This window comes from Erpetoichthys calabaricus, chromosome 15 (genome assembly GCF_900747795.2).
Source record: "Erpetoichthys calabaricus chromosome 15, fErpCal1.3, whole genome shotgun sequence".
Taxonomy (NCBI): Eukaryota; Metazoa; Chordata; class Cladistia; order Polypteriformes; family Polypteridae; genus Erpetoichthys; species Erpetoichthys calabaricus.
In genome coordinates, this window is record NC_041408.2 from 78,038,734 (window position 1) to 78,059,809 (window position 21,076).

Below are 21,076 nucleotides of genomic sequence, written 5' to 3' on the forward strand. Positions count from 1 at the left end.
CCATGACTGTATGTAGTTATCAGTTTGATGTAAAAATACTAGTTTCATTTATATGTTTGCCTTTAAAAGCACAGTGTCCATTTTTGATATAAATTCATTTTCAGAATCTATCCCAGGTGAAGCAGGAGCCTGCCAATGCAGAATGCCAGTTTGTTGAAAGGTCCCGTATACGCATGCACACGTTTTCACTCACTTAAAGCAAGTTCAAGGGACGCAGCTACATTTAGAGACACCTGAGGGGTTTTTAAAAGGAAAACAAGCTGAAGAGGAAACCCTTATGCTGAAGGAAAGCCAGTGTAGGTTTTTCCTTTATCACAGCCAACAACTACTAGTTTGATATTTAATTTGCAAGAAAAAAGGTTACAGTGGCACGCTGAATACAATATACTTACAGAAATAATCAAGTAAGAACACATTTTTTTAATGACTATTGCTTTCTATTAGGATTTGGCAAAATCCGTTCTAACCTAATGTATTTTGTTGCTACTGCTAGCTTCCTGCCTGTCAAATGTGTTAAAAGTAGTCAAGGTTAGAGCTTTTTCCTTTTTCAGGATGTTATCCATCTTATATGCATCAAGAGTTTATTAAATATGCCTTTCCTTTTTATATCCATCTATATATTAATTTCTTAATGGTAATGGCACAGTCCATGATTCTGCACATTTGCTTTTTCATTACATATATTTATTGAAAAGACTTTCTGTCCTAATAAACACCGTTATCTAATTAAGTAACCTACCATTAAAGTGAAAATGTGAAAATGTAAATACAGGAATATCATATCTAAAGTGGGGTTTTAGCGGTGATTATGAAAGTGTTTAATCACTTACAAATGAAACTATTGCTCTCAAGTATAGTATAATCCAATAACTACATAAAAACAAATTGCATTCTTGCACAGGTCATTGTGATGGCGCTCACTGTAAAAAATATATAAAATGAAAGATTATTGATACATTAATAAATAGAGAGGTCAGTTTCATATAATATACAGTATACGTTTCATTAATTCATTTTTCTTCCAACAGGAAAAGCAAAAATCTAAATATGTAAGTGATAGGGGGAGGCAATCAGGCTATCGCAGATATAGAGAACCCTGGTATCTATTCGATCTAAATGGGCTCTTACTATCTCAAGTGATCTGGTAATGCAATCGAGCTAGATTGGCACAAGCTACAAACACTTTAGAGAGCACTCCGGGTGTCTTTTACACCTGTAATTCTCTACTCCATCTTTTCAGAAGTGTAATGCTCAAGACCCGAAATCTTGCCACCTCCTGAGGGATTAGGAAGACGTTGAGTCTATTGCTTAATTCAGTTAGGATTAGGAGCTGTTTCAAGACAGCATCAAGCCACCTATCAGGTGTGCAATTTATTCAGCCAGTGCCTGATATTCAATATTTGCAGCTGATATTTTTATCTTATCTTTTTAATGGAGACAACTCCCAAAACCTAATGGGCGCCTATAGGTGTTAATTGCATAGTTGCTTAGCCAAAAGTTGTACTCGAATACTTCTGGGAAATCCCCGTGCACCGTCTCACAGAAAGAAGAAGCAATCTTCATACTTAGATATGCATGGGCTACAAACTGCCACCTTAAAACTGGAAAGAACTGCTAACTTTTAACAGGCAGACCAAAATGATCAAACACACGAATGACGCTGTGTATTACCTAAAGTGCTGGTAGTACGAGGGGCGTTCAAATATAAACAGGAATTTATGAGCTGCACTTTATTTATTGAATACAACAAAATGACTTGCACACTGTTTTTCTATATAGTCTCCTGCCACTGCAGTCCACTTGTTTCTGCGCTCAGGAAGCTTCTAAATCCTAGAAGAGTAGAAGTCTTTTGACTGCATGTTGACCCATTCTTGCACAGTGTCAATAACCTCCTCATTCGACTTGAATTTTATCCCACCTAAAAACTCCTTAAGTGGACCGAAGAGATGATAGTCGCTGTCTGAATGACTTGCACGAATCATACACTCTAGACTGAGAGAGAGAGACACTTGTCCCCAAACTGATTTTTAAGTCTCAAATAAATCTGAGATGGAATGACTCCTTCATTTGTCAAAGATATAATAATGTGCTGCGCAACACTACTTTGTACCTCCAGCTCCGACATGTTGATTACAACTGACTAGAATGGGGGGGTGGTGGGGTGGGGGGAGAGCAGCTGGCACTAATAATGACAACTGCAACCATGGATGGGTTTGTCCAATGAGTCAGGTCTGCCTTGCACTTTTTATAAGAACAAAGCATGAAAATTCCTGTTTATAACTGAATGCCTCTCGTATTAATCTAAATCTACATTGACAGTTTAAAAAAAAAAAAACAAGTCTCTGTAATGTCATGAAACACGCAGACAAAGACACTCTGGTTACTGCAATTCCTGGGTTTTGATCCTGAGCCCAGTCACTGTTTGTGTGGAATTTGAATGTTCTTCCTGCCTCTGTGTGGTTTAAAGTCTCGGTTTTCTAGTTATCTTTCCACATCCTCACAGATGGGCAAGTTAGGTTCATTGTCAGATCTAAATTGACCCTTTATAAGTACAAGCGTGGCGTGTGCAAGAATGGACTCGGTGATGGACTGATGACCCCTTCCATGGCTTCTTGTCCAAAGCGGTAGGGACAGGCGTATTCCAAACACTGAACTGGATTAGGATTGTTTGAGAATGTTCTGTTTATGAGCTTGTGATTATTTTGTTACTTTATACTTCCCTGCATCTCTATGAAAAGAAGCGAGGGATTTTAATTAAGATTTTAGAGAACATAAAATCAAATAAATCAAAAGTAAATATAAATACAGTATATAAGTATATGCGGTGGGCTGGCGCCCTGCCCGGGGTTTGTTTCCTGCCTTGTGCCCTGTGTTGGCTGGGATTGCCTCCAGCAGACCCCCGTGACCCTGTAGTTAGGATATAGCGGGTTGGATAATGGATGGATATATAAGTATAAGTATAAATCAAGTAGCAAGCTTTAATTCATGTGCTCCAATCAACTTTTTGAAGCACCCTCTCACTAATCTATATTAAACAATTGTGTATATCAAATCTAATTGTATTATGTAGTTATCAGTTTGAAGCAAAAATACTAGTTCCATTTACATGTTTGTCTTTAAAAGCACAGTGTCCATTTTTGATATAAATTCATTTTCAGAATCTATCCCAGGTGAAGCAGGAGCCAGCCAATGCAGAATGCCTGTTTATTGAAAGGTCCCGTATACGCATGCACACGTTTTCACTCACTTAAAGCAAGTTCAAGGGATGCAGCTACACTTAGAGACACCTGAGGGGTTTAAAAAGGAAAACTTCACGCTGAACAGGAAAACTTTGATCTTGCAATTATTATGTTACTTTTACTTCCCTGCATCTCTATGAAAAGAAACAAGGGATTTTAATTAAGATTTTACTTCAGTTCAATTGGTCTGTGTGAAAATATAAACTTTTAAGTTAGGTGAACATACCAAATGTGTAAAAACAAAATGGGGGAATTGTTTAGCTCAGATATATTTATTTACCTTTCAATTTTTGATGCAATTAATAATCACTATTTAGTGTATTCAGAGACATATTGATAAGAAAAAAATGTATATGTATCTAATTCTGTATAGTTAATGCCTGACATTCTTTCAGTCCAGAATTAAATCCGAGTTTTTGTTGTTCTAATTTAATTACACTGTATTTGTAATAGTATACTGTATCAATGGAAGGACACTTTATATGATTCAAGTGATTTTTTTTTGACACAGTATATTTTTCTGACCTTTGCTATGGTGTGATAACAAATATATAACATTATACAGGTCTGCAAAATTAATTCACAAAAATCATTTTAATTGTGAATACTTGTTTTTATTTGCATTCACTTATACAATAACATATAAATAAATATTTCCAACATGTCAAATTTAAGTGAAAAACTGAAAAGAATTGTAATTACAATTTATGCACAGTTTATTCATGTATGCAATATTGTTCTAAATCAAAATAACATGAAAATATTTACTCAATTTAATTTTTCTTATGTAAAGATCCATCCATTATCCAACCCGCTGTATCCTAACTACAGGGTCACAGGGGTCTTCTGGAGCCAAACCCAGCCAACACAGGGCACAAGGCAAAAAACAAACCCCGGGCAGGATGCCAGCCCACCGCAGGACACACACTAGGGACAATTTAGGATCACCAATCCACCTAACCTGCATGTCTTTGGACTGTGGGAGGAAACCCACACAGACACGGAGAGAACATGCAAACTCCACACAGGGAGGACCCGGGAAGCAAACCCAGGTTTCCTAACTGCGAGGCAGCAGCCACTGCACCACTGTGCTGCCCTTATGTAAAGATAACAACAATATACTGTATATTCATTGACGTACATATACCTTCTCTAGTTTGTCTCATTTCTTTTTTTTTTTTTAGGTCCAAAACTTTGTTTGATGGCCTGCCATTTGTAGTGTTGGCCTGATGTACAATTGTCCAGTAAACGTCTGACATCCCAATTGTCCCGGTATCTTCGGTTCTTGTCTTTGATTGCTGATTGTTGTTCATTGTCCTTCATCCATGTCCTTCATTGTTGATCCGACTCACCCAAAGCATCACCTGTTCTAAAGCTTTCCCTCCGACAAACACCTTCATACAATATGAAAGCTAAAACAGCACAATACAATTTATTTTTGTGCAGCCCAAAATCACACAAGGAGTGCCGCAATGGGCTTTAACAGGCCCTGCCTCTTGACAGCCCCCCAGCCTTGACTCTCTAAGAAGACAAGGAAAAACTTCCAAAAAAAACCTCGTAGGGAAAAAATGGAGAAACCCTTGGGAAAGGCAGTTTAAAAAGACCTAAACAGTTTATTACCACGTGCAGTTATTCAGACTAATCAGGTCTGAGCTTCTACTCAGTATCTCAGTATATCTGCACACCAGATGTCTGGACAGTTTAAATCCTATTTTATCTCTTTGTATTTTGTATTGTCCTTGCATGCTACATGACATTTTTTCTTTCTATGTCTATCTTTTGTGTTCTGTGTTGTCCTTGTATATTGCATCAATACTACTGAGACAAATCCCTAGTACACAATGGTGTACCTGGCCAGTAAAGTGTATTCTGATTATGACAGCCTGATGGAATCTTTCAGCTTGCCCTTCACTCACTGCTCCAAAATTCCAAATAGTGAACGTGGAGACTCACATTACAACTCCATTCCCTAAACTTAACCAGTATATTTTTCACAATTTCTTCAGAATTTGAATCTTTATTGTAAACTAAACACTTAGAAATGACTTCATTGATGGATACCCAAGACTCTTGTTCCAGGTTGTTCATTGCATCCTCTGATTCTGCATCAGAAGTCAGTTTTCTAATACCAGGTCCAGAAAAAATGCCCTGTTTCATATTAGCCACAGACAAACCTTCAGCCAAAATACATACAACAGGTCTTACATTAAAGCAAGCGTGATATAAAGAGGTGGTTAGGAGCACCAGGACCCACCAAGCCAAGTCTGATAGTGTTTTTGGCACCAAGCTATTGCTGTTTCGTAGCTGGCCATTCCTTCCTAACCCAAAGTTTAATTGTTGGCTTTGCTGTCCCACAAACAGAGAAAACATGGAAGTTTTGTCTGCCCTGACTGCTGACACCGTAAGATACACACTGAAATTTCACGTCGCTACATACTACATACATACATACTACATACTATGCCACGACAAATTAGACTGGACTGCCAATACTGATGCGCTGTGCAAGAAAGGACAGAGCCGGTTATACTACCTTAGAAGGCTGGCGTCCTTCAACATCTGCAATAAGATGCTGCAGATGTTCTATCAGACAGTTGTGGCGAGCGCCCTCTTCTACGCAGTGGTGTGCTGGGGAGGCAGCATTAAGAGGAAAGACGCCTCACGTCTGGACAAACTGGTGAGGAAGGCAAGCTCTATTGTTGGCATGGAGCTGGACAGTTTAACATCTGTGGCAGAGCGAAGGGCGCTCAGCAGGCTCCTATCAATTATGGAGAATCCACTGCATCCACTAAATAGTATCATCTCCAGACAGAAGAGCAGCTTCAGCGACAGACTGCTGTCACTGTCCTGCTCCACTGACAGATTGAGGAGATCGTTCCTCCCCCAAACTATGCGACTCTTTAATTCCATCCGGGGGGGTAAACGTTAACATTTAACATTATACATAGTTATTGTCTGTTTTTTAACCTGCATTATTATCATTCTTTAATTTAATATTATTTATTGTATGAGTATGCTGCTGCTGAAGAATGTGAATTTCCCATTGGGATTAATAATCTATCTATCTATCTATCTATCTATCTATCTATCTATCTATCTATCTATCTATCTATCTATCTATCTATCTATCTATCTATCTATCTGACCCAATGGTGCTCACTGTAGTTCATTTTCTCACTGTTTTGCTTTAAACATAGAGTTTAATATTAAAAAGTATTACATTCAAAGACATTTAAATAAAATGCTGATATTTAATTAATTAAAGCACAAAAAACTATTTAAAAAAAACCAATTGACAGCTAAAAATGTGTTTTGTGAGAAAATGTTCTGAAGAAAAATGGTTTTCATTTAAAATTCAGTATTCAAAAATATATAAAAATCACATGAAATATTTGAAACGTCTTGTTCAGTGTATATCTGTGTTACGTTTCATGTTTGTATGATTAATATTTGGCAAGTTCACTCTACTTGGTCTAAGACTGATTGGTGAGCAACGTCAGTCCTGGAGGGCTGCAGGTTTTTGTTCCAACCCAGTTCTTAATAAGAAGTTAGTATTGCTGATGAAGCACTTATTGCTTAAGTAACATTTTAGTGCTTCATTTTAGTTGTCGGGTGGCGCAGTGGTAGCGCTGCTGCTTCTCAGGAGACCCGGGTTCGCTTCCCAGGTCCTCTCTGCGTGGAGTTTGCATGTTCTCCCCGTGTCCCCAAAGACATGCAGGTTAGGTGCATTGGCGATCCTAAATTGTCCCTAGTGTGTGCGTGCGTGTGTGTGCCCTGCGGTGGGCTGGCGCCCTGCCTGGGGTTTTTTTCCTGCCTTGTGACCTGTGTTGGCTGGGATTGGCTCCAGCAGACCCCCGTGACCCTGTAGTTAGGTTATAGCGGGTTGGATAGTGGATGGATGGATTTTAGTTGTCTCACTTGTTTAGATTTCCCACCCTTAATTATTTATTTTAGTCTTTTGAGTTGCTCCTTATTATAGATAAGATGGAGATGACAAAGGACCCAGCAGTTCTCCATTTAATTTGAGTCCATTTACACCTGTGTGTATTCATCATGCACTATCTGGTATAATAAAATATTTGGAAGGAAACTGAAGAGAAAAGAGTGAAGAACTGGGAATTTCTAATCGTTTGGATGATATCGTTGGAAAGAAAAACAAAATGTATGATACGAGAATAACCCGACATGGCAGAGTTAAAACACTAACAAGCCTTGAAATTAAATAAGACCTGTCATCGGTAAGGACTGGTTTCTACAAGGGACGTTCAAAAAGTTTCTGCACTTTTATATTTTTCTTGGGAACGGTGAAGGCAGAAGGAGGAGGAGTAACTGGGCATTAAAAAATTGGTATGACGCTGGGAACGTTGCATCGCAAAGGAGGGTGACTATGTAGAAAAGTGATGTAATTTGTTTTTGAAATTCTTAATAAATAGTTAAAAAAAAAAGTGTGGAAACTTGCAACGTCCCTCATATTTAAGCAACTGGGTTGGAACAAAAACCTGCAGCCCCCCCCCCCCCCCCCCAGGACCGACGTTGCTCACCACCTGAAAGAAGGTTTATGACATTTCATGATTTTCATTGAGGGCCTGTATTATGAATGCTTTGTTTTTGGTTTATTCGGTCTATAACTGATTTGAGTTTCATATTAGCCATAAGGTGGCTTTATTTTAATTATTTTGTTACAATAAAATATAAATCAAACTCAAATGGCAAATCGGTACATTCATTCCTTATTAATTAAAAGTTCCTTTATACATGTTTCTGTTCAGTTTATTCTCAAATGTACCACAAGGCCACAAATAAGCCCCCCATACAAACGTGCAGTGTCAATTACCGTCCCATCACTCATATCGTCCTGTCACCGCTAGTGCTCCTGCACGTGTTTAAATCGAATAACATGACATTAGACAGTCGATTAAACAAGCTTCCAACCTGCTCTCAATGCCATTCCCGCTCCGTTTATTTTTGCAGCTTCTAGGGTGTCCTATGCAAACATTCGAGGCTGTGGTCGTGCCCGCTGCCTCGTCACGATGTGACATGCGACATGGAGCCCTTGGCGAATGGTAAATAAACAAGAGTGGCACGGGCAGGAAATGCTCGACTCGCCTCCCGCGTGGCCCTCTGCCGGCGCTCGCCTCCGTGATTCATCACGCCTTGCCACTTCGCGCTTGGATGCAGGCAGCTGCACTTTCTGATTAGGGCAGCTTCATTATGCAGAGATAACACACGCCATAGCCACTTCGCCAGCGGCCACTATAGGCCACGATCAAAGGGATCAATGATAAGTCTTGCGCGGCGGCGGCCGCTTCTGCAGGGAGGCTCATCACTCAGTCTACGGGCGCGCGCGACGCCCTTCTCCCCGCCCACTCGAGCACAGTCCGAATATTCCAGCGCGTCTCCCAGGGGGCGCTGTCTCGCGGCGGTTATTTTTAAACTGCGACTTGCTAAAAATAACCTCGCGCTTGGCATTGCGTCACAAAATACACACGCTGAGTTTCAAACACAGTATCAGGTTCACCCTCTGGCCGGACAACATATAAAAAGGGCCCGAGGCCAGTCCGCCAGCCAGAGGAGCTAGGCGGCAGCGGCCAGTGAGGTAAAGTGCGCTAGAAGCTGCAGGTGTACGTCCGAGATCGTAGTACACTTAAAAGTACACCTTAATGATTCGTGCGCATGAGCAGCATTTAAGGTGGAGTTACGATCACATCTTTGCAAAGTTTGCATTATTTTTGGGACCAAACTTTAGTACATTGTGCATTATTAGGCATGAGGCGACAGTGACTAATGCGATGACACATGTTTAATGTTGAGTTGTACAACGCTTGACGCCTGTGTTCGAATCTTTCCTACAGGACAATGACGGTGAGCTGCAGAAACTTCATCACTCCCGATGCTGCCCAGCCCGAGGGTCCCCAGCGCAAACCGGGATGCTTCGCCGCAAGGACAGTCACTGCGGAAAGGACCACTTTAAAGCCTTTCAGGTAGGGTCGCCGAGGCCGATGTGTAACTGATATTTGCCGATGTGCCCTTTGTGCTGTTCGTCTGCAAAACCTCAAAGGATCGTTCACTTATTGATGCCAGTACTTAATATATTATTATCACGTATTAGTTAGCTGACGCATATAATAACGGCGACTTTCAACATCTGAGATACAACTTTTATATTTATTTTGTTTTTCCAGTTGGAGCACAAGCAGGTGAAGTGACTTGCTTATGGTCACTGGATTTGAACCCACAACCTCATCGTCTGAAGTCTATCTATCTATCTATCTATCTATCTATCTATCTATCTATCTATCTATCTATCTATCTATCTATCTATCTATATATATATATATATATATATATATATATATATATATATATATATATATATAATATGTGTGTGTATTTGTTGCTACTTGCACACGCTTCTACAATATATGCAACAAAATGAAGTATTTATCAAAGTTGATGAGACTTTACACAATTTTAGGAGAAACTTTATTACTCAGGCTATTCTCATTTAATTTGATTAAGGGAGACATAAAAATTAGAAAACATACGTTTTTTTTCAGACCAGCTATTTTATAAGTAAAGGGTTGTGGAACCAATCTTGGTAGCAGCGGGAATAGTGTAGAGAAAGTGGTAATGTGGTTAGAATTGCCACACCACAGTACTTGCAACCTTCTTTATTTGCCAGTAGAAGAAGCCAGAAGAGTTACCTTCTGTGTGAGGCTTGCATGCTCTCTGCAGATTTGTTACGGTTTGCACAGGGGATTTCATGTTTTCTCCCCCAGAACAGACTGGTAATCCCGATTAGATCCACTGTAAGTGAATATGCTTAGCTGTGGAATAGTGTCCCCATTACATGCAGGATTGCTAATGGCTTTAACTGCCAGGATAGGCTCCAGATTTCCATGAACACCTAATGGAAAAGTATCTTCAAAAATAGATGAATAAATTCTTTTAAAATAGAAGTATGCCAGATCCTTATGTAGTAAAACTTAAATGATTGCAGTGCTGAAAACCAAGCCCGGAAAAGTATTATACTGTATATACTGTAGTTGTATATAACATACTGTGTGTATAGAGACATTTCTTACATATATAGAAACTTCATTAATCCTGAAAGAAACTGCAGAGTAAAAAAATGCACAAATTTACATATAACAAGAATTATCTATAAGTAAATTAAAAAAGTATAAGCATTTACAAATTGTAAAGAGATTAGAATTGTACACGACTAATTATTTAATAAAGGACCTGTAGGCACCCTAGCATGTTTCTGTTCATTTCACTTTATTCCTATATATTACTTTCCCCTGAAGACAGTGTGGAGCACTTAGATAGTTTTTCAATTGTAATGCAAGTTGTAACCATGCACTTTTTATAAATATGACAGTTAAGTGACCTGCCACGATGAGATTCAGTTACTTTGGCTAAAATGTTATATACAGTATTTCATGTTAACGGAATATCCAGCCATGGCCAGTATACTTTAGAGGGCCGGAAAAAACAGACTTAATTTACCTGCATTCAACTGTAAACGTTATTATTCATTTCTTTAAAGAGATTTTTTTTTTTTATAGCACCAGAGAGCATTGTGTTATACTAAATTATCTGAGTCGATTTACTGCTCAATCTAAATTGGCATTATATAAGTCAAAAAACATAACCTTTTGCTGTTTGGACTGTTGATTCCAAAAATGGATCCATTAAAAAGATGGATATGTGCAGAGTTGTGCCTAGCATGGGAAAGGCACTATATAAATAAAATGTATTATTATTATTCTTGTTAGGTGTGGACTGGCGTCATGTCAGGGATTGGCTCTTGCTTTGTTTTAATTACAACTGGCATAAGCACAATCTCTCTGAATCTCCGTAATGACAAATGAAAATGAGTGAATCTTTTAATAAATGTATTGCAGTGTAATACAATAAGATTATTATCTGTTGGAGGTCTGATACAGATTATGTATATGCATATGCCTTTATGTTTTATTTTGTTATTCGGTAAATGTTTGTTCTCACACCACCATGCAGTAATAACATTTCATTAGAAATATTAAATCAAATAAGAATTTCAACATAATAAAAGGCTACCTTACACATATGAGGCAGCTATGACTCAAATTCATTTTCATTTGTGTTTTAATCTCTGTTGACAATTTTATATGCCATTCTCTATGCAGTATGACGCAAAGTACCTTGCTTGCTAGGCTTTCATTTAATTTTGCATTGAAGACAATTCTCCATCCAGCACATGTCAACACTTAACAGTTATCAGAGTATAAGCTACAGCATAGTTTTCCTTAAAGATCATCATTCAAAAATGACAATTCCCACTAAATATAGACAGTTTACATTTACTTTGGCACTTCTCAAGTAATGTGTGTATGGAATTGATTGCTGTGTGTTTCTCTGAAGCTGAATTGTATAATCTTGGTCACACAGATCAACCAAAGGAGCATCCAAGGCTAGAAGAGACCACATAAACACAGAAATCAGGAGCATGCGAGCTTTGCTTCCCATCTCTGAAGAAGAAAAGGAACATCTGTCTTACCTGCACACCATGTCCGTTGTCTGTGCCTACATCAGAAAGTCTTTGCTATGGCAAGGTAAGCCATTATGCTCGTATTTAGTTTCTGTAATTTTGAATTTAAATTCCTTTGAATAATTCCAAAGCTGAACTAACACTGTGCATTGTTTAAATTGCTATACTTTATTCAGAGATTCGAAGGGAAAGTGAAGCAGCATCTCCAATTCCACATGAAGACTTCCTACAAGCTCTTCCTGGTTTTGTTGTTGCTGTGTCAAGTGAGGGAAAACTGACGTATATCTCGGATAACGTGACAGAATATCTTGGTATCTCCATGGTATGTTCAAATTTGCTGATCTGTTTGACTTGTATAAAAGAGGGGTTGGATTTTTGTAAACGTTTACTGAGAAGATAGTCGTTACTTTTTATGATAGGTTCCATTAAGTTTACTGAGCAATTCAAACCAGTACTAAAAAAAGAAGCATATATGTGGCATATAGTTACGGTCATGAAAGGATTATTGATTGAATGAAATATTTTCTGTACTGTTGTTTGTTTTTTCAGTTAAAAATGTGCATTTACAAATTTTTTTTTACCATTATTAAAACATAAATAGTTTGTATGATAAAGTTAATATTTTAAATGGTTTTGTTTAGGGGCAGCACGGTGGCGCAATGGGTAACGCTGCTGCCTTGCAGTTAGGAGTTTGCATGTTCTCCCCGTGTCACAGTCCAAAGACATGTAGGTTAGGTGCATTGGCAATCCTAAATTGTCTCTGGTGTGTGTGTGGGTGTGTGCCCTGTGGTGGGCTGGCGCCCTGCCTGGGGTTTGTTTCCTGCCTTGTGCCCTGTGTTGGCTGGGATTGGCTCCAGCAGACCCCCGTGCCCCTGTAGTTAGGATATACAGTAGCAGGTTGGATAATGGATGGATGGTTTTGTTTATATGATGTTTTAAATTGTATTTAAAGAGATACACTAAAATTGTACTTACCATGATATTTTCCAACACAACTTCTCATGATTTGAGAATCTGATATAAAAGCGTCTGTGTGTGTGTTTTATGAAATTCCTTTGTAATATCCTTTCACAGTCTAAACACAGACTGTTATGATGTTTATCGGCAAAAATTGCCCTGGTCTGTATTTTCTGTTATGGTGGCATTTCTAGCTTAGGCTCTGGCTGCCTGTGACTGTGAGGAGGAAAAGTTTGTTTGTAAAGATGGCTGGGTGGCTAACCTTTGTTCAATTTTCTTTTTTTTTTTTGGTGGGCAGGTGGATTTATTGCAAAACGATAGTTTTTATGACATTATTGAACATACTGATCAGGCATTGGTAAAGGAAAAGCTTCGTTCAGATTCTTCACTGGAAGGAGGTATGACTCCACCAACAATGCATACTTTGTAATCTGCATATTTGACGTCTTTCACAAATTACAGATGCCTGCTATACTTATGTTTTGTTTTGTTTTCTTTTTGTAGAAATCTCTTTTGTGTGTCACATGCACACTTCTAAGACATTCCGTATGAAGCACGGCAATAACTGTTCAATGCTGGTCCAGGGCAGGTTTCAAAACATTTCTATGATCATGAATTCCAGTCCAGTTTTCATTGCCCTGTGCACCCCTACCGTAAACCGGCTGCAAGATGTCGAAACTTGTTTGTGGGTGAATCAGTTCAAAACGCTTCATCACCTGGATATGAAGTTTGCTGAAGTCCCTAAGAGGTAATGTACAATTATTTATACGATTTCCAGTTCATCAGTAAGTTTGTGTTTTAATATGAAGTAATTATTCTTTACTGTTAAATGGGCACAAAAGGCTTTTGCCCTCAGAGATACTGTATATTTGATTCCCCTGTTCTTTGTTTATAGTTTGTTTTGCCATCTGGGATATTCTGCAGACGAGCTCGCTGATCAATCTTGGTACCATCTGCTTCACCCTGAAGATCTAAAAGTGGCTGTGATCAAACATAAAATGCTGTGTAAGTTTTCTCATTTTGTATTTTTTTTCCACTTCAGAGTTACATGTGTCTCTGTGTGTGTGTGTGTGTGTGTGTGTGTGTGTGTGTGTGTGTGTGTGTGTGTGTGTGTGTGTGTGTGTGTGCGTGTGTTCTGAGTTAGGGGACTAGATGATTGAATTTACATCTTGGTAGAAAACTGTCAAGAGAGAACAGAGGTATTCCATGCCACACGCACTTCAAAAAAGGTCATCCATCTGAAGTTAAGTGTCTTCGGGCCCATCCCATCTAGGACAAGCTTGGGTTGCTGCTGGAAGAGGTGTTGGTGAGTCCAGTAGGGTTACAAACCCTTTGGTTTAGATGTGGATCTCAATGCCCCAGTGCAGTGATGGGGACATTGTGCTAAAAATATGGCATTGTCCTTCAGATGAGACGTAAAACTGAGGTCCTGATTCTCTGTGGTCATTCAAGATCCCTGGGCATCCTTTGTAAAGAGTAGGGTGTATCCTGATGTCCTGGCTAAACTGTCCTCCATGTCCTCGTCATTCTGGCCCCCTAATAGATAGATAGATAGATACTTTATTAATCCCAAGGGGAAATTCACAACGGAGCTGCTGAAAAGGCTGCCACTCTCGGCGGCGCCGGATATGGTAAGAAAGAATAAGAATAATCACCCCCTGTCTCAAATTGTCTGTCTCTCTCACCACTTCACCACCTAGTAGCTAATGTGTGTTGAGTGTTCTGGTGCAATAATGACTCGCGATGCATCATCCAGGTGGTTGCTACACATTGGTGGTGGTTGAAGTGGTTCCCCTCTGATTACGTGCTTTGAGTAGTGAGAACAGCACCATATAAATCCATCCATCCATTATCCAACCCGCCATATCCTAACTACAGGGTCACGGGGGTCTGCTGGAGCCAATCCCAGCCAATACAGGGCGCAAGGCAGGAAACAAACCCCGGGCAGGGCGCCAGCCCACCGCAGGGTACACACACACACACACACACCAAACACACACTAGGGACAATTTAGAGTTGCCAATGCACCTAACCTGCATGTCTTTGGACTGTGGGAGGAAACCCATGCAGACACGGGGAGAACATGCAAACTCCACACCGGGAGGACCTGGGAAATGAACCCAGGTCTCCTAACTGTGAGGTAGCAGCGCTACCCACTGCACCACCGTGCTGCCCACTATATAAATGTAATTATTATTATGATTATCATTATAGATATAGCCCTCTGTTCAGTAATGTGCCTGGATAAAGTATTACAAAAAATACAAATGACATGAGTGATTTTGCCCAATTTAAGTAGCTGAGGCCTAATTCAATGATTATGTCCTTCCTAACATTCCTTTTCTGCCCCTCCTAATAAATGATCAGTTTTTGCTTTGATACTATTACAACATATTGATTTATCAGTTGGGCAGCACGGTGGCGCAGTGGTAGCACAGTAAGGAGACCTGGGGGTTCGCTTCCCGGGTCCTCCCTGTGTGGAGTTTGCATGTTCTCCCCGTGTCTGCTGTGTCTTTCCTCCCACAGTCCAAAGACATGCAGGTTAGGTGCATTGGCGATCCTAAATTGTCCCTAGTGTGTGTGTGTGCGCTTGGTGTGTGCGCCCGACAGTGGGCTGGCGCCCTGCCCTGGTTTGTTTGGGATTGGCTCTAGCAGACCCCCGTGACCCTGTGTTAGGTTGTAGCGTTTGGACAATGACTGACTGATTTGTCAGTTATATGTTATCAAATGTTTCATAAAATCAGAATGCATAACACCTGCTTGTAGTTTCCCAAACCTTTAGATACCAGTATGTAAGGAAATAATCTTCAAAACTAATAATATAAAAGAATATTTTCTTAAGTTTATCAACTTGATGTAAAATGTAGGCAATATTACCACATTTTGAGTTTTCTTCTGCTAAATTATGTTGGATTAAACAATGACAGACTATTGAATGAATTCATCTTTTGGTCGTCATTCCTGTTTTATACTCTATTTTAGATGTTTATTAATAGTCACGTTTTCTTTTTTTTGCTATGTAGTGTAAACGCACTTCTTTTTCTGTAACTCTTTATAAAGTATAAACATCAGTTATACATCTGTTGTTACTTACATTGCAGTAGTTTCCTTTATCTGTATTTGCTGATATGTAATTTTCATTTACAGTAAAAAGGAATGAAGTCTCAAATGTTGAAATGGTCGTCCGGCTGCACCAAAAGGTTCATGGCTGGACCTGGGTCTACATTAGAGCCCTCTATATGTCAGAAAGCCAGTCAGTGGCATGTACCACCTTCATCATTAGGTAGGTGTGCTTATGTTTTTTGTTAAGCCCGCTTTGTCCATTTTTCAACACTGGGAACAATTGAAATTTCTAAAATTGCATTGTTTTTCTGTACAATAGTTTGAAAATGTATTTTAGGTGTACTTTATATAAATACTGATTAGATACCTTAAGCACCTTTTAGGCAATGGCTGAAATCTGATTGAGCCCATTTTGGGAGTTTTTATCTACTCTCTATATATAAAATCCTAAGCCTATTTTATGTGACATTTTAGGTCACATTTTTGTCATGCTTTAAATCAGGCTTATTTTAAAACCTACATATATTTGTTTGGTATCATTCTTGTCAGAATTTATCGAACTTTAATGTGATGTTATTAGATTTTCAGATTCTTAAACCGTTTTTAAATTATAAACTCAAAAATATCAAGAACTCACAAGACTTTGTGCCAACGGATTTAACCAGGCCCGGGGCCGGAAATAAAAGACAAAGAGTAGGACAGCTGCTGTACAGGCTTTTAAATCTTTGAGGGCTGAATATTTATTTAAAAAATCTTTGTGTGGCTGGGACAAAGTTGCGGTGCATTGCAATCTGGTTTCTACCACTTATCACTGTTAAGTGGCAGTCCTCCCTGGCGAACATAGTCAATACAACGATTAGCTGGGGACCAATCAGCTGAAGCTGGAACCTCACAGTCGTTTTCAATCACTTGTATCAAAATCTGAGTCCGACAAGTCATAGTCCAGTTCAGAAATAATAGACAAAACATCGTCCACGGAGTATTTTGCTTTGATCTCTCCCCAAATGTCAGTGCCATTTTTGCCGTTGTTTGCGCCTTGCTACTCACGTGAGTGCAGGAAATCTCGGTCAAACCAATGAATCCAACTTTCCTTCTAACAACAAGAGTCCAACTAAAACATAACGGTTGGTTTTGTCACAGTTTACAGTCGATTTACCATCGTCAGCTCCTCCTTTTGACAAAAGTCGACATCAGCCCTGAAAGAGTTAAATGTTCAAAGCGCCCCCTGCTGGCTTCACTTGAACACCAGGGCCTGCGCTACGCGCCAGCCACTTCACGTCTCTGCCGCTCGCGTTGTGAAGAGGGGGGCTGAGCAGTAGCAGCTGATCGAGCAAAGAGGAGGTAACAAAAACAATTTGTTTCCCATTGTATCGCCATTTAAGAGGGGATGTCGGAGGAGCAGCCGCATCTCCTTGGGGTGCGTTCAACCCCCCTATTCAAAAGGAGAAGTGGCTGGTGCGTATCGCAGGCCGGGGGGTTGGTGAGCGAAGCGAGCAGGGGGGGAACCCCCAAAGTAGTGTTATTAAAAAGTACTCGGGCAGGGTTGAGTAGCTGGAAACATTAATTGAACATATTACAGCTAAATTATAACTGATCTGAAAGTATATGAAAAATGTAAACGAGTCCTGCATTCACTTGCCTCCTAATGCAGGAAATTCACTTCAGGTTTGCAGGATAAGCAATTTAGTAAATCCATTTGTTTCCCTCTGCTGGTACATTAGTTGTGTTCACTGTATTGAGACTTCTTGGATCGAGACAATACTGTGAATTGGGAAGGGTGCGTTATTTTAACTCTTTCAGGGCTAATGTCGACTTTTGTGAAAAGGCGGAGAAGACGATGGTAATCAACTGTAAACTGTGACAAAACCAACTGTTATGTTTTAGTTGGAGTCTCGTTGCCTGAAGGGAAGTTAGATTCATTGGTTTGACCAAGATTTTCTGTGCTCACTTGAGTAGCAAGGCGCAAACAATGGCAAAAATGGGACTGACATCTGGCGAGAGGTCAAAGCGAATGCGTAAAGCAAAACACTCCACAGACAACATTTTGCCTATTATCTCTGAACTGGACTATGACTTGTCGGACACCGATTTTGATACAAGTGATTGAAAACGAATGTGAGGTTCCAGCTTCAGCTGTTTGGTCCCCAGCTAATCGTGGTACTGACAATGTTTTATAGGCAGAGTGATAGCTCTGAGGCTAGGGATCTGCACTGGCAATCGAAAGGTTGCCGGTTCGAATCCCGTAAATGCCAATAGGGACTCTGCTCTGTTGGGCCTTTGAGCCAGGTCCATAACCTGCAATCGCTGAGCGCTTTTAGTAATGAGAAAAGTGTTATATAAATGCAAAGAATTATTATTATTAGAAGTGCCACTTAACAATGATAAGAGGTAGAAACCACATTGCAATGCACTGTGACTGTGATTGCTGCTGCTGCCCCAGCCACGCGAAGACAGTCTGGCAGCAAGCCAGCCGTACATTCTTGGCAAACTGGCAAGCCACAGCATGCAGCAGCAGACATTTTATATTGATTTCTGTGTGAAACCATTGCTTTTCAGAAAATGTTTTTTGGAAAAAATATTCAGCCCTCAAAGAGCAGTTCATTCCCTAACTGTTGGATCATTTTTATAAATAAATTGCATGCATTTATTTATTTTTAATCTCTTCACAGTGAAGCAGAGGCCCTGTTCCTGCGTCCATATATTCACCCAGAAGAAGAGACCTCTTATGTTTGTCATAATATTTTGAATCCATCGATCCAGAACATTAGTAAAAGAGGCAGAGGGCAAGCATTTGGTATAAAGAGACACCTGGATACAAGAAATTCAGATGAAGAGCCAATGGCCAAAGTGAACAGGAGCTCCTTGCCTAGTGTTTGCATATATTCTCCTTTTGTTGACTCATCGGAAAGAAGCTTTTCGAGTGACATGCTACATGAGACACCTTTATCCTGCACTCCACCGTACAGCCCTGGTTCAGACTGTTCTTCTTTCCTGGCTGAAGACGTTCATTCGTCATATTTTTTATATCAAGATTCCATTGTAAATTCTCAAGTTGAAAGTGACGGATTGTTGGAATCCTTTGAAAGCCTACACTCTTACTGCCCCGTTGAGGTTAACAACGAACCCCTGGTGGAGTCTGTTGACTTAGTGACTATGCAGCCTTCCTCTCTGGAAGATGTATTTAATACGGACGGTGCCTTGATATCCGAAATAAACAGCGAAGGGGGGAGACAATGTCACTTATTTCCGTACGATTTCTCAAAACCTTCGGATGAGGCTCAGCTAGTCCCCGACAGCATTACTCTCCCAGAGATGTCAGCTGGTGTAACAGACTTTAATTTTTACGTCGACTCTTTCAGCATTTCTGAAAACTTTCAAGAAAGCACAGACTCTTATGTATCACACACCAGTAGAGCGGTCGCTGTGCCTCCTGCTGGTATTCTGACTACAGAAGTGTCACCCGCAGAACAAAACTCATTTCAGTACAGTGAGGAAGAACGGACGGAGATCAGCCTTCTTGCAAGGCAAATCTCTTCATTAGCTTCAAGCTTTAATACCTATAGGTTAATGTTACCGCTTCTAAAGGAAAGTGCCACTTACCAGTCAGTGGATATCATACCTCAGCTTCATAGGGAAGAACAACATGTCTATAGCTCCCCCGGCTTGTTTACATCTGCACCAGATTCTGTACTGGATGACAGCGTGATAAAGAGTATATTGAAAACTCTTGATACAGCGCCACAACTACACACTAGCACAATGTCGGCTGCCATCTGCCCGGACTCTGAATCTTCGCATGTGACAGTCACCGATAAAACTCAATTCAACCATACAACCTCGGAGAGCAGCGCTGAAAGATCTCTTAGTGTTTCAGTGGGGATCCTGGATACCAGTCTCGGACTGGGTGAATTGTGCAGAGACCCCCCAGCGGGCGACTCCTGCGTGCTGAAGCCTCTGTGTGTGTGCTGTCCTAATGAACTACATCAACTAGATGTCTACCTGAACAGTAACCAGGAGCGAGGTAAAGTTTAAGTTCAGCTTATTGTCAAGTGTTGAGACTAAAGTGACATTTTTGATGAAATAAATATTTATCTATAATATCAATGTATCTGCGGTGGGCTGGCGCCCTGCCCAGGGTTTGTCTCCTGCCTTGCACCCTGTGCTGGCTGGGATTGGCTCCAGCAGACCCCCGTGACCCTGTAGTTAGGATATAGCGGGTTGGATAATGGATGGATGGAATATCAATGTATATCAATTTACAGAGTGGAAGAGAGGTGAAAAAGAGAGTGCAGGCAGGGTGGAGAAGAGTGTCAGGAGTGATTTGTGACAGACGGGTATCAGCAAGAGGGAAAGGGAAGGTCTACAGGACGGTAGTGAGACCAGATATGTTATATGGGTTGGAGACGGTGGCACTGACCAGAAAGCAGGAGACAGAGCTGGAGGTGGCAGAGTTAAAGATGCTAAGATTTGCATTGGGTGTGACGAGGATGGACAGGATCAGAAATGAGGACATTAGAGGGTCAGCTCAGGGTGGACAGTTTGGAGACAAAGTCAGAGAGGCGAAATTGAGTTGGCTTGGATATGTGCAGAAGAGAGATGCTGGGTATATTGGGAGAAGGATACTAAGGATAGAGCTGCCAGGGAAGAGGAGAAGAGGAAGGCCTAAGCGAAGGTTTATGGATGTGGTGAGAGAGGACATGCAGGTGATGGGGGTAACAGAGCAAGATGATGAGGACAGAAAGATATGGAAGAAGATGATCTACTGTGGTGACCCCTAACAGGAGCAGCCAAAAGAAAAAGAAGAAGATCAATGTATAGTCATCCCTGACCTATCGTGGGGGTTATGTTCCAGAGCCAACCCCCCCCCCCCCCCCGAGATAGGTGAAAACTGCGAAATAGCAACCTTATATTTATTTTATTATTTATATATATTTTAAGGCTTTATAAACATTTCCCACACTCTTATAAACACTTCCTATGCTCTTAAACACTTTCTATACTCTTAAACCTACGTAATTTTAACAACATATAAAATTCTATATGGGTACTCACCAGTACCCATCCATCAGCCAATAGTGTATATATACAGTATATATAAATATATATTTAAAAAAACCCGCGATACAGTGAAGCCGCAATAGGTGAACCGCGATATGGTGAGGGACGACTGTACTGTATATCAATTTAAGGGGAAATCCCAAACCTTTAACTCTCTTGCTGTGTTCCTCCCTTATATACGTTATACTCGGCATTATTTCTATTCTAAATTCAAGGAACCCAG

General features: G+C 40.2%; 1 protein-coding gene across 1 annotated transcript in view; it reads left to right on the forward strand.

The window, feature by feature from the left end:
- Positions 1–8,753: 8,753 nt before the first annotated feature.
- Positions 8,754–21,076, forward strand: part of npas4l (neuronal PAS domain protein 4 like) — a 12,693-nt gene continuing 370 nt past the window's right edge. Inside the window, exons 1-9 of the mRNA XM_028820370.2 lie at positions 8,754–8,835; positions 9,092–9,220; positions 11,676–11,839; positions 11,952–12,097; positions 13,031–13,130; positions 13,237–13,480; positions 13,628–13,737; positions 15,880–16,015; positions 18,465–19,816. Coding sequence (XP_028676203.2) covers positions 9,096–9,220; positions 11,676–11,839; positions 11,952–12,097; positions 13,031–13,130; positions 13,237–13,480; positions 13,628–13,737; positions 15,880–16,015; positions 18,465–19,816 — 2,377 coding nt within the window. The 5' untranslated portion in view covers positions 8,754–8,835; positions 9,092–9,095. The remainder of the gene's footprint in view (positions 8,836–9,091; positions 9,221–11,675; positions 11,840–11,951; positions 12,098–13,030; positions 13,131–13,236; positions 13,481–13,627; positions 13,738–15,879; positions 16,016–18,464; positions 19,817–21,076) is intronic.